This window comes from Thermobia domestica, chromosome 7 (genome assembly GCF_964235325.1).
Source record: "Thermobia domestica chromosome 7, izTheDome1.hap1.1, whole genome shotgun sequence".
Lineage (NCBI taxonomy): Eukaryota > Metazoa > Arthropoda > Insecta > Zygentoma > Lepismatidae > Thermobia > Thermobia domestica.
The window spans coordinates 287,975,554-287,991,489 of record NC_137460.1 but is presented as its reverse complement, the minus strand read 5'-3'; the positions used below and the strand labels follow the sequence as shown (position 1 = coordinate 287,991,489).

At 36.8% G+C, this 15,936-nt stretch overlaps 1 protein-coding gene across 3 annotated transcripts in view; it reads left to right on the top strand.

Annotated features, from left to right (window-relative positions):
* Positions 1-2,924: 2,924 nt before the first annotated feature.
* The window catches only part of LOC145691009 (uncharacterized), a 156,669-nt gene continuing 143,657 nt past the window's right edge, over positions 2,925-15,936 (top strand). For 2 of the 3 annotated variants that reach the window (XM_081766508.1, XM_081766505.1), the window contains exons 1-2: positions 2,925-3,074; positions 13,317-13,836. In XM_081766508.1, coding sequence (XP_081622634.1) covers positions 13,463-13,836 — 374 coding nt within the window. In that variant the 5' untranslated portion in view covers positions 2,925-3,074; positions 13,317-13,462. Of the gene's footprint in view, positions 3,075-13,316; positions 13,837-15,936 lie in introns of those variants that run through there. The other variant, XM_081766506.1, reaches the window with a different exon arrangement.

Sequence of the window (15,936 nt, the reverse complement as noted above, 5' to 3'; positions counted from 1 at the left end):
ACTAAGTGTGCACCCATATATTTTTTTTAATAATGTAATGTAATAATGTATGTAATGTTCAATAATGTAATTTTTGAACAATTATCTCTTGTAGCGCCCCTGAATTTTACCTGTTCCTGGTGGATCACTGGCATGCGCCAACACATGTACAGTCTAGAAGGCGTGATGACGCTATTTTCATCGAGAAATGTGGGTTTCAAACTAATATGAATTTGTCCACGTATTATTGATCTGAACTGCGGAAACTGCTTTATCCCAATTTAAGGATGCACATTAACACTGATGTAATAAAGTAATTATGCAGCCTATACCTAAGCTACACGACGTTTACGTTTACGCATCCACCGTTTCAGCTTTTGAAGTATTTTGTTTTATTAGCTTATCGACGTCGACCATACCCTAGACGCCGCATGAACAAAGTCGCACATAGTACGAACTATTCGCAAAATCAAAGTAGGAGAATCACTTATCGACAATTTTCGCATTTATTACTGCCTTAAAATGGGGAAGTCCTTGAGTGACACGAATTCCCGCCTATATCTGTGTGCGTTGTGGATTACACGCACAACATTTAATGGATTTATCAAGAAATACTGAACCCACAGGTTCAGCACCCACATAACTGCATTACTTATGAACAAGGGCGCCCATCAAGGGGGGAAGGTGGGGCACTCGCGGCCTAAGAGGAAATTGTACTTGCGAATACTGAAACCCCAATAGAATTTTTACATTACTTACAGCAAAATTTCAAACTATATTTGAAACGTCGGTTATACTTGCCCCCTTGGAAACAATAACATAGGCGCCCTTGCTTATGAACTGCACACTAAGAAAAATCCGTTTTCCGCAGCGGTATATTGTACAAATATACAAAATCCTCTTGCTTACTACAGAAATCAGTATGGAGCATATGCTATACTAGCAGCGTTCACCCCGCTTCGCTGCGGTCACCCCGGAACGCAATAAACTTTGTTACTTAGATAATTTTTACTTTTTCGCTTTCAAATTGCAGTAAATTTTAACATTATAGCGCCTGTCATTTATGTTAACCCGCCGAGTCACACGGTCATGCGGGTTGCATATAAATACGTTTATTTTTACCTATGATGAACTAACAAAGGATTTGTGGACACCTGAATGGTCAATTATCTCAAGACACTGGTAATTGAAAATTAAAGTGATATGATAAAAACCATCTAGGGTCCAAATCCTAATAACCCCCCAAAAATGAAAGAAATTGGTTCAGCCGTATTAGCGTGATGAGCGGACAAAGGATTTTGTACGTTCTCTTTTATATATATAGATACGCACTCGACATCCGCACTTTTCCATTCCGCACACGACATTTCTAGTCTACTCAGTTCACAAATTACTCACATATCAATATCAATTATCTTGTCGCAACATGAACTCCTTCCACCTGTAAACATTGTGTTTTTACGTAGTTTTGGTCCCCCGTAATCCTACAGAACCCGAGAAATATATTACATACTTCTTTCGTAAATTTTGCAAATTCAAACTCATAAAATAGGACAGCACCATCGTTTTCTACATACAGTAAACGTTATATAATTTTTAAAAATTAGTAGTACAGTCCTTTTTCACACACAGTCATTCATTTTAATCATAAATTACTGTTTTTATGTTTATGTATACACCTGCATCCATTTATCCAGCGCCGTAACTTAGATTGTTTTCTTGGGAGGGGGATAAGCATTAATACGCGTATTTGGTGCTCCTAGAAAAAAGTTGTTTCTCTAATCTTGGGCTCCCTCTTTCCATATTTCTTTTACTCTTTATGGGCCCGGGTCGTTAGTTACACCTTTGATCCCGTTCCATACATGACAAATGAATTAAGGGGGCAATATTGACAAATATCAAAGCCACACAAATAAACATTACTTCTAGGGCCCCTAATAGAAACTTTTTTATTGAAATGGGCCCATGACTCATTTTTGTTTTATTTACATTTTATGTGTTGTTTTGTTTATGTAATATAGTGGACATATTCGATGCTTCATTTATAATTTCATGTTCGTATCGTATACGGAGTAAGAAAATGTTGTCTTAAAATGGGTCCCCTCGAACGGCGGGGAGCTTCCTTGGGGAAGCATTTACCCTCTCCCTCCTCAAGTTACGGCCCTGTCACTTATCACATACTAGGCTGGTAGCCAGCCCAAAAATCTAGGGGAAGCCCGGTAGAAGTTTGGGAGGGAGTCCCGATCCAAACGTATTATAGTTAATCATCATATTATAGCTCAGCGTACAAATTTTCGACTAGAAATTTAGAACTGGCGACCAGTGTTCAGTAGGAATGGTTTCTGCCTGAACTCACAGGGCAGCGCATTTTCTGTTTCGTAAGAAAATAATTGTCACTGAGTGAGAGAAAACACGGAATGTGAAGTCTCTCTTTGTCAAACCAAAGGCCGTTTGGGGGGGGGGGGATCTCAATTTGTACGTGAGAGATACTGGCGACCATTATTTTTGGATTGGCGAGTGCGTCTGACTTTGAAATTTTGCACCCTGTTATAGTTCATTTGCAAGCGTACTGTGAAAATTTTAGGGGACCAGTACCGTAAAAATTTAGAGGGGCCCGCCCCCCTAGACCCCATGGATAAGGGCCTGTCACATATTAATATGATGTAGAACTATCATTAATTTTTATATCAATTATATATTGTGGATCTCCAATTTTTTTCTGGCAACAAATCTTTCGCGGAGCACATAATCAAATATCGCGTGTGAAGATGCTATGTTTTCATACAAATATACGAATATCTCTTTTAGTATATTACTTCATTAACAGATAATCATTTTTAAACATTTTTTTTTACCGGTCTGTTACTCTAGTATAAAATTAATAAGTTGACACCAAATCAGTTGCAAACACTGCTCAACTTACTACCACATTTAGTGACGTCATATTGTGTGGAGCTCTGGTTTTGTCAACTTAAGATCTCCCTACATTTTCTACAGTAGTTTGTCGTGAAGCGGAAGTGACGTTAAACTATAACGTCATAGCCATGAAAAGAACCAGCTGAAAAATGTCATGAGAGAAGGGAAACAATTGAAAAGTAGGTAGCAACATAATATCACATTTTATCGGATAAACAAAGTATTGAAAATAATTCGAGAATTTCGCAACTTATATTGTTATAAGTGAACCGACTTTTACCGTAGAGCGACAGCTTAATTGTTGTATCAAGCTATGTGTGCTGGTATCCCCTTTGAGAATAACGATGAAGAAATAATAGAAACAAACATGGTTAAGTTTCGGTAAAATACATTAATTTGGCTCCTGTCAGTGTAAACGAACCTCAGAGCAAGGTACAGAAAATGTGTAACTTGATTATAGAACAAAACCCTAAGAAAGCTTTTCTGAAAGCGTTCAAATTCCCGCCAGAGCTTTCGTATAAGCTGATCAAACATACAAATAAAATAGACAAATGAATGGGAAAAGTAACAAATACATACTTTTTTCGGATATAGTATACGTAAGACCGTCTGAGTTCCAGAAGAAGCTGGACGCTCATACTTTTAGGGATTATTCATTGAGTATCTACGAACTTAGAAAGGGGGTAACAAACCCACTTTCATTTACTTATCCACTGATACGAAAATAAAAAAGAACGTACCTATTTGCCCTTGTACTTTATATGCTATAGCGCATTACATTATATGCAACAAGGAGTTTGGTCTGCATCATGATATAAATTTAAAAATATTTAACATTTTTCGAATCGAAATCAACAAAATTTATTCTAGAAAGTAAAAATAGAATGTTAAGCACATATAATGAAGACAACGCAGTGATTTAATTTGGTAACGTATAAATATATAATATGAAGTATCCTCGCGCACGGAAGACAGGGTGTTCTCATGTATACTATTACCATCCTAAGTATTAGCCAGAAATAATTTCTCCTTGATGTTATTCCCCGAAAGTCAGTACGTTTAGTCTAGCTTCCCCCCCCCCTCCACACACACAGTCATAGATAAAGTAGAAGGGCGCTACACATGCAGATATAAAATACAGGTACGTTCTTTTTTATTTTCGTATCAGTCGATAAGTAAATAAAAGTCGCTTTGTTACCCCCTTTGTAAGTTCGTAGATACTCAATGAATAATCTCTAAAAGTATGAGCGTCCTGTTTCTTCGGGAACTGATGCAGCTTCATGTATACTATATCCAGGTTAGATTTGGTTCCGTTATGTTACGTCTAAGTACCTGCGTTATTCATTTCTCCTATAAATTTTGTGTTTTTACGTGCTTCTGGACCCCTTGTACTAAACATACTCCGAGAAGGCATATTTATAGGGCACAAATTTCTGGTGACAAAACTAAGTACAAAGTAATACAACTGTATTTTAGGTTTACAAGTGTAGGGTTACTAGTGTATAATCATTACAGGTACTCTACGACGGATAAAATAGTGAGTGCATATGAAAGATGGTTCTCTTAGATGCTGTTTTTCACCGCCGATGTATTTCTGCACAGTGTAGAGAAGCTGTATTTTATGTTTACAAGTGGAGCATTATTAGTATGAATGAAATCATTATAAGTGCCATTGAAACTTATCGCTCCCAAAACCTACTTCGTTTCACTACTCTCGCTTACGCGTAAACCCACCATCGCTGACGCACCTGTTCCCTTCGACCTGCCCTAGCTCGGTTGGATAGTATTCATGCCTTTTAGCGGCCACCTAGTACAGATTGGCTTTTGCAGTACAGTTTTTATGCCATACACCCGACAGCCGTATTTATACGTAAATCGTAAAAGAATTATAATTTTTCAACAATTACTTTTTGTGAAAATGTTTATCTATGTGAAGCGAGATATTTTTATGTAGTCCTGTGTGAATAGGAAAAACAATAAGAAAAAAGTAGTGAAAGAAAAATGGGAAAATAAAGAAAGAATTAGCTTTTTTTTTTTTTTTTTTTTTTTTGAACAGTTATTTCGAGTGGTGTGCCAAAACTAAACCTGCAGTCAATCCTCGTTGCAGATTCACTTTACAAGGCTTTCAGTGTACGTTCAGGATAAGGATTATTATTGCAAAAGGCAGTAATTAACTTCTGACACCAATGCTATATAACCGAGTCAGGACATGAGTACGGCGCGTGAACCCGACCTATTGTGCGTCCGTAGATAACAGGCGTGTCAGCAGTGGTGGGTACACACAAACGAGGATATCGCAAAACACTGTATATAACGTAGATGAACTTAACGTTTTCGATGTTGTTATACGTTAGTATGGACGTTTTGGTTATCTCTTGATAAGTTTTCATTGCTTGCACATTTATGTTCCAAAATAACGTAACACATTACTTTCGTAAATTTCACTAATATATGGATCCCGTAACTTTTGGGCACTTCTGTGGTTGTGGGTCATGTGTTAGGTCACACTGACTTCGGGACTTCGGTTAGTACATTTTGTATTTTGTGGTTATTGGCTACCTTATGGGCGATTCCGTGCTTAAAGGAGCATTCGACATAGAAATGCATTTTTTGCAATTTAATTTCATTTGTAGAGTTGAAAATTCTAAAAGGAATGGTGTTTGTTTGATCGCGATACGTTCAGTCGTTAGCGAGTAACAGAGGAAGAAAGATTTCATGATGACGTCATTGGTGGTCAAGGAGCGAGAGCAGGCTTACATACTACACAGTGCCAAGCATTTCGTTTGTGAGAGGTACGGTGGCAACTTCTAAGTTTCCTTTTCCAGAAGTGATTGCAAAGAATTACAAATATGATCTGCATGTAGAAAATATCTGATGGTGGGCTGTACATACGTTTTTATAATATTATAAAACGTATCCTATAAAGCATAAGTTAAGCGTTTCAAAAAAAAATAAAATAAAATAAAATAAAAAATCGAAACCAATATCATGTAAATAGGTGGCGGACGAGATTGCTCAACACCTAAGTACCTTTCCTTAAATCATTCTTCCAATTCCCAAACATAAGTATGTTCATTTTCACGTTTTGTTGCAATTTTTAACGCCGACCCTATAATTTTTTGCTTCAAGGTATGTACAGGAGCGCAACATATGAGGCAAAAATGAAATAACATCTGTAAAGTTTGCCAGAATACGAAAAACACTTCACCTGTTAAATTTCTTTTATTCGCATAGCTGTCCGCGAAACAACTGTCATCACCCGTTTCATCATCATTGTCACATAATACAGCGAAATTAAACGATGAATCAATGTCTTGAGGAACAGTCATCGTCACTGATTCCTTCTACAAGCCGGTATATTTCACTCCCTAATTCACATTGTATAGCTTATTTCTAAAGCAGTATCTTGAGAATCATGAGTGACATCGTCTCTATTACCCTCTAATGCCTCGTCTTGACTACAACCGTCAATTGCGTCTTGTACGATATTTGTACGTTGGTAACTGGACATAGATCGGTGCTTGTTCAATGGTTCGGATTAGTGCTGTTGAATTTTTGTGACATTTGCGGTTTTCGGTTTTTGAGAAAACCGATTTTTTGAAAACCGAAAACCGCAAATGCGGTTTTCAAAACCGAAACCGCAAATGCGGTTTTCGAAACCGAAACCGCAAAAGCGGTTTTCAAAACCGAAACCGCAAATGCGGTTTTCCAAACTGAAACCGAAAAAGCTCTTTTCGAAAGCGAAAGCCGCCCGAAACCGTGTTTGCGGTTTTATAAGGGATTGTCCTTTTCAAAGTAGAAACAATGTTTGCTGTTTTTAATTACACCTTTTAACAATTGTGAAAGCATCTATCGATCGAGACAAATGTATTGATTTATATGTGTGTTTTAACTTTTTTTATTTGCTCCAAGATTATTATGGTAATATGTGCAGCACAGTGCGAAAGGGATAATTCGATGGTTGTACAAGTCACAGCTAAATTAGGGTGACAAATACTGACGTTCGATCCTTAGCTTTTTTTTTTTTTTTTTTTTTTTAGTTATTTCTTTGACGACTATTCAATGTACTTTTCGGTTGCAGGGAAACAAACTGGACCCCACCTTATTTTCATATATGTTGTAAATTAGACCACCAGGAACACGAATCTCAAGGAATTTTGACATTTCGAATGTCGGAACTCGAGATATTCGAACATAAATTGACCATGGAAGAAAACTGGACCCCACCTGATTTTTATATATTTTGTAAAGTAGACCACAAGGAACACGTATCTGAAGGAATTTTGACATTTCGAATTCCGGAACTCGAGATATTCGAACATCAAGTGAAAACGGAAGCAAACTAGACCCCAACTGATTTTTATATATTTTGTAAACTAAACAACGAGAAACACGAATCTGAAGGAATTTTGACATTCCGAATTTCGGAACTCGAGATATTCAAACATAAAGTAACCAGGAAGCAAAAAGGACACTATTTGATTTTTATATATTTTGTAAACTGGACCAAAATTAGCAATTATCTGAACGAATTTTAACATTCCGATTTCCCGATCTCGAGATACTAGAACTTATACAGTAGTTTTATGTAATATGTATAAAAGTAACGAAGAAAGTTCTGTCGCTTTTTGACCTATCACTTAGAGCATAGATATGTCACCAAAGACGTACCTGGAAGATCAAAAATAGTACCCATCAGTATCAATGACCTTCTGCCAACGTTCGGGATGGGCATGGATTCCTTCGCGGTAGAACTTGGTTTGCCGTGAAGCGAAGAAGGTATCAAGTGCATTTAGCACCTCTACTACGGAGTTGAACTGGAGTCCTCTAAAGTGAGTGTCCAAGGAAAGGAACAGGTGATAACCGGACGGTATAATGTCCGGACAGTATGGCGGATGCAATAGTGTTTCCCATTCAAGGTGTAGGATGGTGTTCCGGCTCATTCTAGTTATGTGGGGCATAGCGTTGTCCCGTAATGGGGGAACCCCTTAGCGATTGAGAAGTGTTGGCTCCAGGGTATTGAGTTTTTCTTGAACACGGCTCAACTGCTGACAGTAGACAGTTGGATTGATGTTCTTCTCTGACCGCCCGGTAGCAGTTCCCGATGCACGATGTCGTGAGCAGTTCACCAAACACACAGGAGGACTTTCTGGCCCGGAAACAAATCATCTGGGACACACAGACCCAACTTGTAGTGCTTCCCAAATTGATGGAGGTGCTGGCGAATGGTTTCTCGACTAACATTGAATGTTAGCACCAGTTCCTCACATGTCTGTTCGGCTCAATTGCTACCTGAAGATCCTCATTTTGTACATGTGTTGGTCTTCCGGCACGTGTGGTGCGTCTTTCGTGAGTGTTTCGTCACCGTTCTTAAACTTGCTAAACCACCCTTGCACTGTCTGCGTAATCACGACACCCTCACCAAAGGCCTGAGGTATCTCCCGCCCCGCTACAGTGGCGTTTGATCCAAGTTGGAACTCGTACAGCATACACGCCCCTATGACGCTCTGTGAAGGTTCCATATTCACTCCGTCCTTACATACGTTTACGTTGTAACTGAACTTCCACAACCAGGTAGAATGTCGGATATACCCACACCAACAACTGACCTTCGCCTTATCTCCATTCGCATTAAACTCACGGTATGAGGGTCAATTTTACACAGAATTCCACAAAAAGCGACAGAACTTTCTTGGTTACCTTTATATATCTCTCAGGACATAATATGTTTCGTATAGAGAATATTGTGTTTTTTTCATATAGCGTCTATATTAAACTTTAAGTTTTAATATCTCGAGTTCCGGAGGTCGTAATGTCAAAACGCCTTCAGATTCGTGTTCCTCGTGATCTAGTTTACAAAATATATAAAAATCAGGGGAGGTCCAATTTGCTTCCCTGCATCCTACTTTTCAAACGAAACAGTTTTCCAGATTGTACATTTTGCTTCAAACTGAGTTCTGCCCTGGCTAAGAAACGTAAATTCGCTTCTATAAGAGTCTTTAAAGTTACACTTGAAATTGTCGTTCGGCATTCTTGTAGCTTGTGAAGGTATGAATAATTCAAGTATGTTTGTTACAACATCTACAAACGAATATTCATTCGTATAGAACCTCCAATGCATTACATAGAAAACACATGAACTATACAAAGAAAACCATTGTACATTAGAGCAGATCTCTTATTAGCAAATGATTCTGCACACGCGCACTGCTCACAAGCCCAGAGCTTGAGCCTGAGCGCGAGTCCAAATTTAACTCAATCGCGATTGAGATTGTCAAAGGTGTAGCGGTTTACGGGGAATATATCATACCAACACTTTATCAACTAAGTTTTCTTAGATTTTTCTCCAATTCCAAAAAGCGGGTGGTTTTTCGTGATTAAGATAAGTTTAAGCGGGGGACGAATATATAACCTGAAAATCGGGTGGTACCCGCTAAAATAGGGTAATAAGCCAACACTCAATAGACATAAGGTATATCCCTATTTAAGATCACTACACATGCAACTCATGAAATTCAATTTGAAATATCATCCACTTAGACTGACATCTTTTATATTATTATTACTCTCTCCCCATATTTTTAAAAATAGTACTGCCACTCTTTCTTTTGTTAACAAAAAGGCACCACCTCCCTTTCTTAATATAAAGAAAGAGAAAAGAAAGAAAGAAAATCTCTATCGCAATACACAATTTTATTGTTGATTTGTTGCCACTCCGATAAATGTGAATGTTGTGGTTTTGCATGTGTCGACTGGCTTCTTATCGCAAGTCCCAGACACCTGCAATAGTTTATACTAGACGGAAACACCGATCATATTTTATTCTGTATCTTTTTACTTCCCAATAACGATAGCCGTGCCTCTTTGAGAAATTGCAGCTTATTTTTTTTTTATTCTGCCAATTGTAAAAGTATAGAATTTCCCTACACTTTAGGACATTTTAAGAAAAAATACCTTCTTTTCCTTCTGCAAATTTTGATCATTTTTCCCTAAGCCGCCGAGGGAAATTTCCCTCAATCTGGCAACTGAGAGCCGGTGTGGGGAAAGATTCTTTGCTGTTTTCTCGTCGTTACTTAATATTAGTGCTGTAGAATTTTTGTGACATTTGCGGTTTTCGGTTTTTCGGAAAACCGATTTTCTGAAAACCGAAACCGCAAAAGCGGTTTTCAAAACCGAAACCGCAAAAGCGGTTTTCAAAACCGAAACCGCAAATGCGGTTTTTAAAACCGAAACCGCAAATGCGGTTTTCGAAACCGAAACCGCAAAAGCGGTTTTCAAAACCGAAACCGCAAAAGCGGTTTTCAAAACCGACATTTCGGTTTTATGGAATTTCACTTTTTTCAAAAACCGGTTTTCGGTTTTTTCAAAAACCGATTTCGACAGCACTAGTTCGGATTTTAAACCTTTCAATAATATATTTGGAACAGCATTCTTTCTCAGTTTGCGTGTAAATAATTCCCCTGGCATTAGCCAGAAGTGGATCTAGACGGAAAAACTCAGGGGCAAGGGGGGAGTCAGAACCCAGACTATGATAGGTATATCATGTTTACTAAAAACTTTAAAAAAAATATCTAAATAATAGCTTAAATCAATTTTGTCACTCAAAAACTGGGGGGCCTAGGCCCCAGCCCCGATCCGCCACTGGCATTAACTTTTCTTTCAGTAAACTTGACTTCTTGAAGGCAGGCTCTTCAAGATGTTTGGAACACGAGTGATTTTATTTGGTACATTTTTCCCCCATTGATTTTCTTGAGCCATAATTTATATCGATCTGATGATTTCTCACGACTTGGAAACGTAAAAAAAGACACTTTATGTCCTCAGCTTTAATTGCACAAGAATTACAACTGAAAACACAGCAGGTGTTAGGCATTTCTACTTCACTTCACAGACACACCACGCGCTGTACTAACATGTGTTTTCTACTTCACACTAGTGTTTCTTTCAGGAAAAAAATTCCGGGGGGGGGGACACTTAGCATTCGGAGAGGCACATTATTTTTACACAGTACTATTATATTTAGTATATTATAGACGTATTATTTTGGTCTCATCCAGGGGAATCTCTCAGAGCTCCGGGAGACAGTGCCACCATAAAAACATGTCTGGAAGAAACACTGTTTCGCACAACAAACGTAATTACTGCTCTCTCTCTCTCTCTACTCTTTTTTATACTAATGCTGTAGGAAAAACAACTAACTAAAACGTCCATCAAGAATTCAATACAGAGCAAAGCTGCTAACAAATCCAAAACACAATCTATTAAATCCAATGCACTATTAAAGGTTTATCAGCTGCGACAAGGAAGTGGTTGCTGACTTACATTGAGTTTCTCGCGTATCCACCAGTGACGTCAGAATTTACGATTCATTTAAAACAAATGCCTGTAAAAGCTGAACGAGACGGCCTATCAAGATATAAAAAAATACGGGTCTCTTATTTTTTGTTACTCTTTCTATTGCACCAAACTTGTTTTTAACTCGAACTGCTCCTTTAACGGATTAGACATGGTTAATGATATATATCATATGCGTAAAACACAAAGAAAGAATGCAAAACATATATTGATTAGCTGTAGGTGTGCATTTTATTTTGCTTGGTTGCTTTGTTTTATACAAGGAAGATAATATGATTGCTTTGACATTAGCAACTGACACAACAATATTCATTACTTATATACAGCTCATGTAAGTCTACACAGATAATGCTAAAGTTATTGTTGAGTTCAACTTAAAGCATTCTTGAAGTAATTGTTCAAAAATTAAAATCGTTTCGCTAATCATGTCTTCGTCCTTTTACGAAGGGGCTAGGTGACATCACAGTTCCCCAGTTACTACGTATGTAGCTCTAGAAAGCCCTATTTTTGCTAACATGCTTCTTCTAATGCCTTAAAAGTTTGTATCTAGATATTATGATAGCACCAACCATTTCCTAAGTATGTTGCTCGAGAGGTTTGTTTCATCACACCCGGAGTGTAGGAACAGAAAAATGCAAAGACAGGTGAGTATTACAGAGGTTGCTCCAAAGCGGAAGGACACGCACGATTTATGAAGTCTTGGCAGTTCGTTTATGAAGTGTAAGTGAGGCTGATGGTAAATACAAAGAACATGCTAATTTCTTTATTTTTGCGATCGTAATAATCCGAGATAGGTTCTGGAGAATAGGTTTAGAAATATGAAACCTAACCTAATGCTTAACATCTTAACCCTACTCTGAACTATAAAGGCCTAATAATGTAATACCTATCCTGTTATATTCCCTTTGCAGCTTATATGCTCTTAGTAAGTATGCTTATACGTAGATATTTGTTTCCCTGGCAAACTACCAGATCTTCCTCATGGCTATATTATTAGCGTACGCGTCTTCGGCGCGAGAGCTCATCTGGTTCGGATCCCATGTTAAACTGTTAGTATATTTCTCACATAGCCTCGCTAGTGAAAAGGGTCCACACTAAGCTTTCTGCCAATTAACGTCTGATAATGATAATGTTAAATTATTGAAACTGTTACAACTAATTTTACTTTTAATAAATAAGTAAATACTCTGGTAGGAAAAATTTTAATTATTTAAGTAATAGTTCCAGAGTCAAGATGGATGAAATTTATGGTGTGAAAAAATGCGTTTTTTTTTTTTTCTGAAAAGCTCGAATTCTTTTTGCGGAATTTTGAATTCAGCACTTGAAATAGTTAGCGTTCCGTAGTCTTCGAAACTCCGAGCATTAAGCTTCTTAAATTTGCTTACACTAGTGCTGGTGTTGATTCTACAGAATGCTTATTTGAACAGTAGCAACAAATCACTGAACTAAACTGTTGTCGTTGGAAAACCAAATTTTACTGAAGAATTCTTGTGATACCATCAAAGATAAGAAATAATACTAATGTATTTACATATTTACTGGTACTACCTGAACCTATGGCCTTAAACCCGTCAACGTGTGAAGGATAACGTCCCTCAACGTCACCGAGTCAGGAAGCACACTATTCACGGAAGGTATTTTCTAAAATATAAAATTGCATATTTTACTTCAAATAGGCTATAAACTTAATCTATACATTAATTTGTTCTATAATTATCTCAAGCTATGTTTTTTTTTATTCATTTAGTGCATTCAGAACTTTATAAAGGTCTTTCGTTGAATATTGTATACCTTAACGTGAAAGCATCTAATTCGTCCAAGGAAAGTCCAAAATCTGATAAAAATTATTTTTAATGTAATCACTTTTAATTGTACCAGTAATATGCTATCAAAAAGCTCAAAAAACCAGGTGAGTTTTTTAGGTGGATCCAATGGGCAAACCCTGATGAAGTTACAAGTAGGATATCTGATATAACGTTCTTTTTTCTTGCACTTCCAGGAAGAACTTCATTCTTCTTCAGGTCATAAATTGAAAAAGTTTCTAATGTTTTTTCTTTCTTTTTTAGGTTCTTCTGAGAAGAATTCATTATTGAACCAAGTATAAGTGATTTATTCTCAGCTACTAAGTATAAATATCAGATTATACGTATGTACGCTTTATATTCCTTACATATATATTATCATATATTGTGTATAATTATTTGAAGTCATAATGGAAAATGAATGTAAAGTGAAATGTGAACCATATTCTACCGAATGTAAGAGTTTCTTCAAAACCGAAAATTATAGTTGTGTTGATGACCCACTGGAAGGAAATGATGCATTCACAGAAATCAAAGACTTAAGATTGTCAGTATGGACAGAAAATAATTCAACAAAATGTGAAACCATAAATCGTGACTTCGCTTCCAACTCGCAGTATGTAGTGGATCCAAAGATTGAAATCAAAAATGAATTCACAAATTTACTTCATTTTGATTCCGAGATTATGGCAGGAAGGAATGCAACTACGGAATCACACGAATCGCTCTCAAGGAACGGAACGGAACAGAAGGTCGATAGTACTACCAGTTGTGAACTTGAAAGGTAATATTTTAATTTCATAAGAATCTAAGTAGTTCGTTTATTGAAAACGTGTAATCTCTTTTAATAAAATTCCTGTCCTCATTTATCGTATATTTCACTTAATTTTCACGGAGATATTAATACATGTTTAGCCTTAATAAAAATTACAGAAGTTGTCAAAAAGTGAAAATAAATAAATATATAATCCGATGTTTTGCAATTACACTGCTTTCTGTTATGTCAATATTTTGAGCATATTGATCGGACATCGTTTGCGCATGATTCTCAAAGTCCAAAATCTATTTTTTGTCGATAGATGTATTAATTTCTGAGTCATTTTTCTCTTTGTTCAAACTCTCTATTAGGGACTGCCTCGGTTTCTGGTAGAACTAACTTGCTATAGCGACCATTTGGAAACATGAAATGTGTGCCCATGTATTGTAGCGAATATGTGGCCATGTTTTGCAAGTGCAATGCTTTGTTCATATGTTTGGAAGCGACGTTTATGTTTATTATATTTGTTAAGTATAAGATTATCTCCGATAACTGCCTCATTTGCCGTTCATGTTTCATGCCTCTGATGCCACGGAATGTAACGCCCAACTACATCCACAAATTTTGCACTGTAATGTTAGAAAACTTGAGGAAGGGCGGTGAAGAATATGGGATGGAAATAAATGTTAGAAAGACAAAAGCCACGGTGACAGGAACGAAGTGACGAAGTGGTATTATTTTTTAAGCCTCCACTTCCCCCTGCCTTGGCCGATTACTTTCGGACTTATTTATGGCAGACGCAACTGCCTCTTGCCTTTATTCTCAGTCTTATACTTTGATCCTTCTTTATTATCTCCCTGTCTTTTCGGCTGTCAAACCTCAGCAGATTGAGGTGAGGCACATTTCTTTTCAGCATGGCACCTAATATTTCAAACCATGCCCTTATATTTCTCTCTTTTTTTCTTTGTTTATTTTCCTTTATTTATGGTTTTTACATGCAGAAAATAACCTGAAAGAAGAAAGCAAATAATTGATTAGTACGTGATATAAATGCTTGGGAAGCAGCCCATTCACCACCCTGAAAAGTAAAAATTTAAAAAGAAAAAATAAACAAAACACAGTGTAAAAAACAACATCTTCTCATTTGGTGTTAACTGTCTTGTAGTTTCTTCTTTCTTCCATGATTCTGTATGCTTTTATCACACTGTTTCTCATATGTGTTTATTACACTAACACGCACAACACTGACACACACACATTGGTAATAGAGGTTATAGAAATAAAAACGACATAAATAAATAAAGAAAAAGAAACGTAAGTTTGTACTATAGTTCTGAGTATTTCCCAGAACTTTAAAATTGTTTCTATTAGATTTTTTTTTTTTTTTTTTTTTTTTAGTTGTATTTTTTCAAAGTGCTATTTGTTCAATTAGCTTCTTCGTTGGGTTCGTTCATTCCATAGGTTTCTCACTATATGCGCTGTTGTTTTTTGAAAGTTACCGAATTTTGTTTTATCCTGCCGTAAGCTAGTCCAATCTTCATCACTAAGTTCATCTCTGAGATTTCTTATTTCTTCACTAGTTACGTAATTTTCACAATTCCATATTACGTGTTCAGGTGTTTGGATTTCTCCACATGAACACATTTCGTCATTCTCAATATTTAATCTTTTCAAATGTGTTTTGAAGGGTCCATGTCCCGACAGCGCTTCCATAGTTTCCTTCTTTATTTCACCAATTTCTTTCCTTACTTTGATAGTTGGTATGTATTCTTTGAGCTTTTCTCCTTTTGTTGTGATGTACCATTCCTCCTCCCATTTTCTTTCTATCAACATATTTAGTTCGTCTTCGTTGTTCGGATTTGTACCTAGAATCTCTGTTATTTTTATAGTTTCATTATTTTTTTCCCATCGTTTTATAGTTTCTCTTAGTATTTGGTAGTGGATTAGTTCTTCTAGTGCAAGCACCTGTAAGGATTCTATCGGTAATGTTTTAATTATAACTCCTCTCTGAACTCTGTTTATTTGTTCCCTTAATTTTTTATTTGCAAATATTCTGTGAGCCCAGACGCTGGCACAGTATTTTACTGTTGGCATTATTACAGCATTGTTGTACGTTTCTAGGGTCTT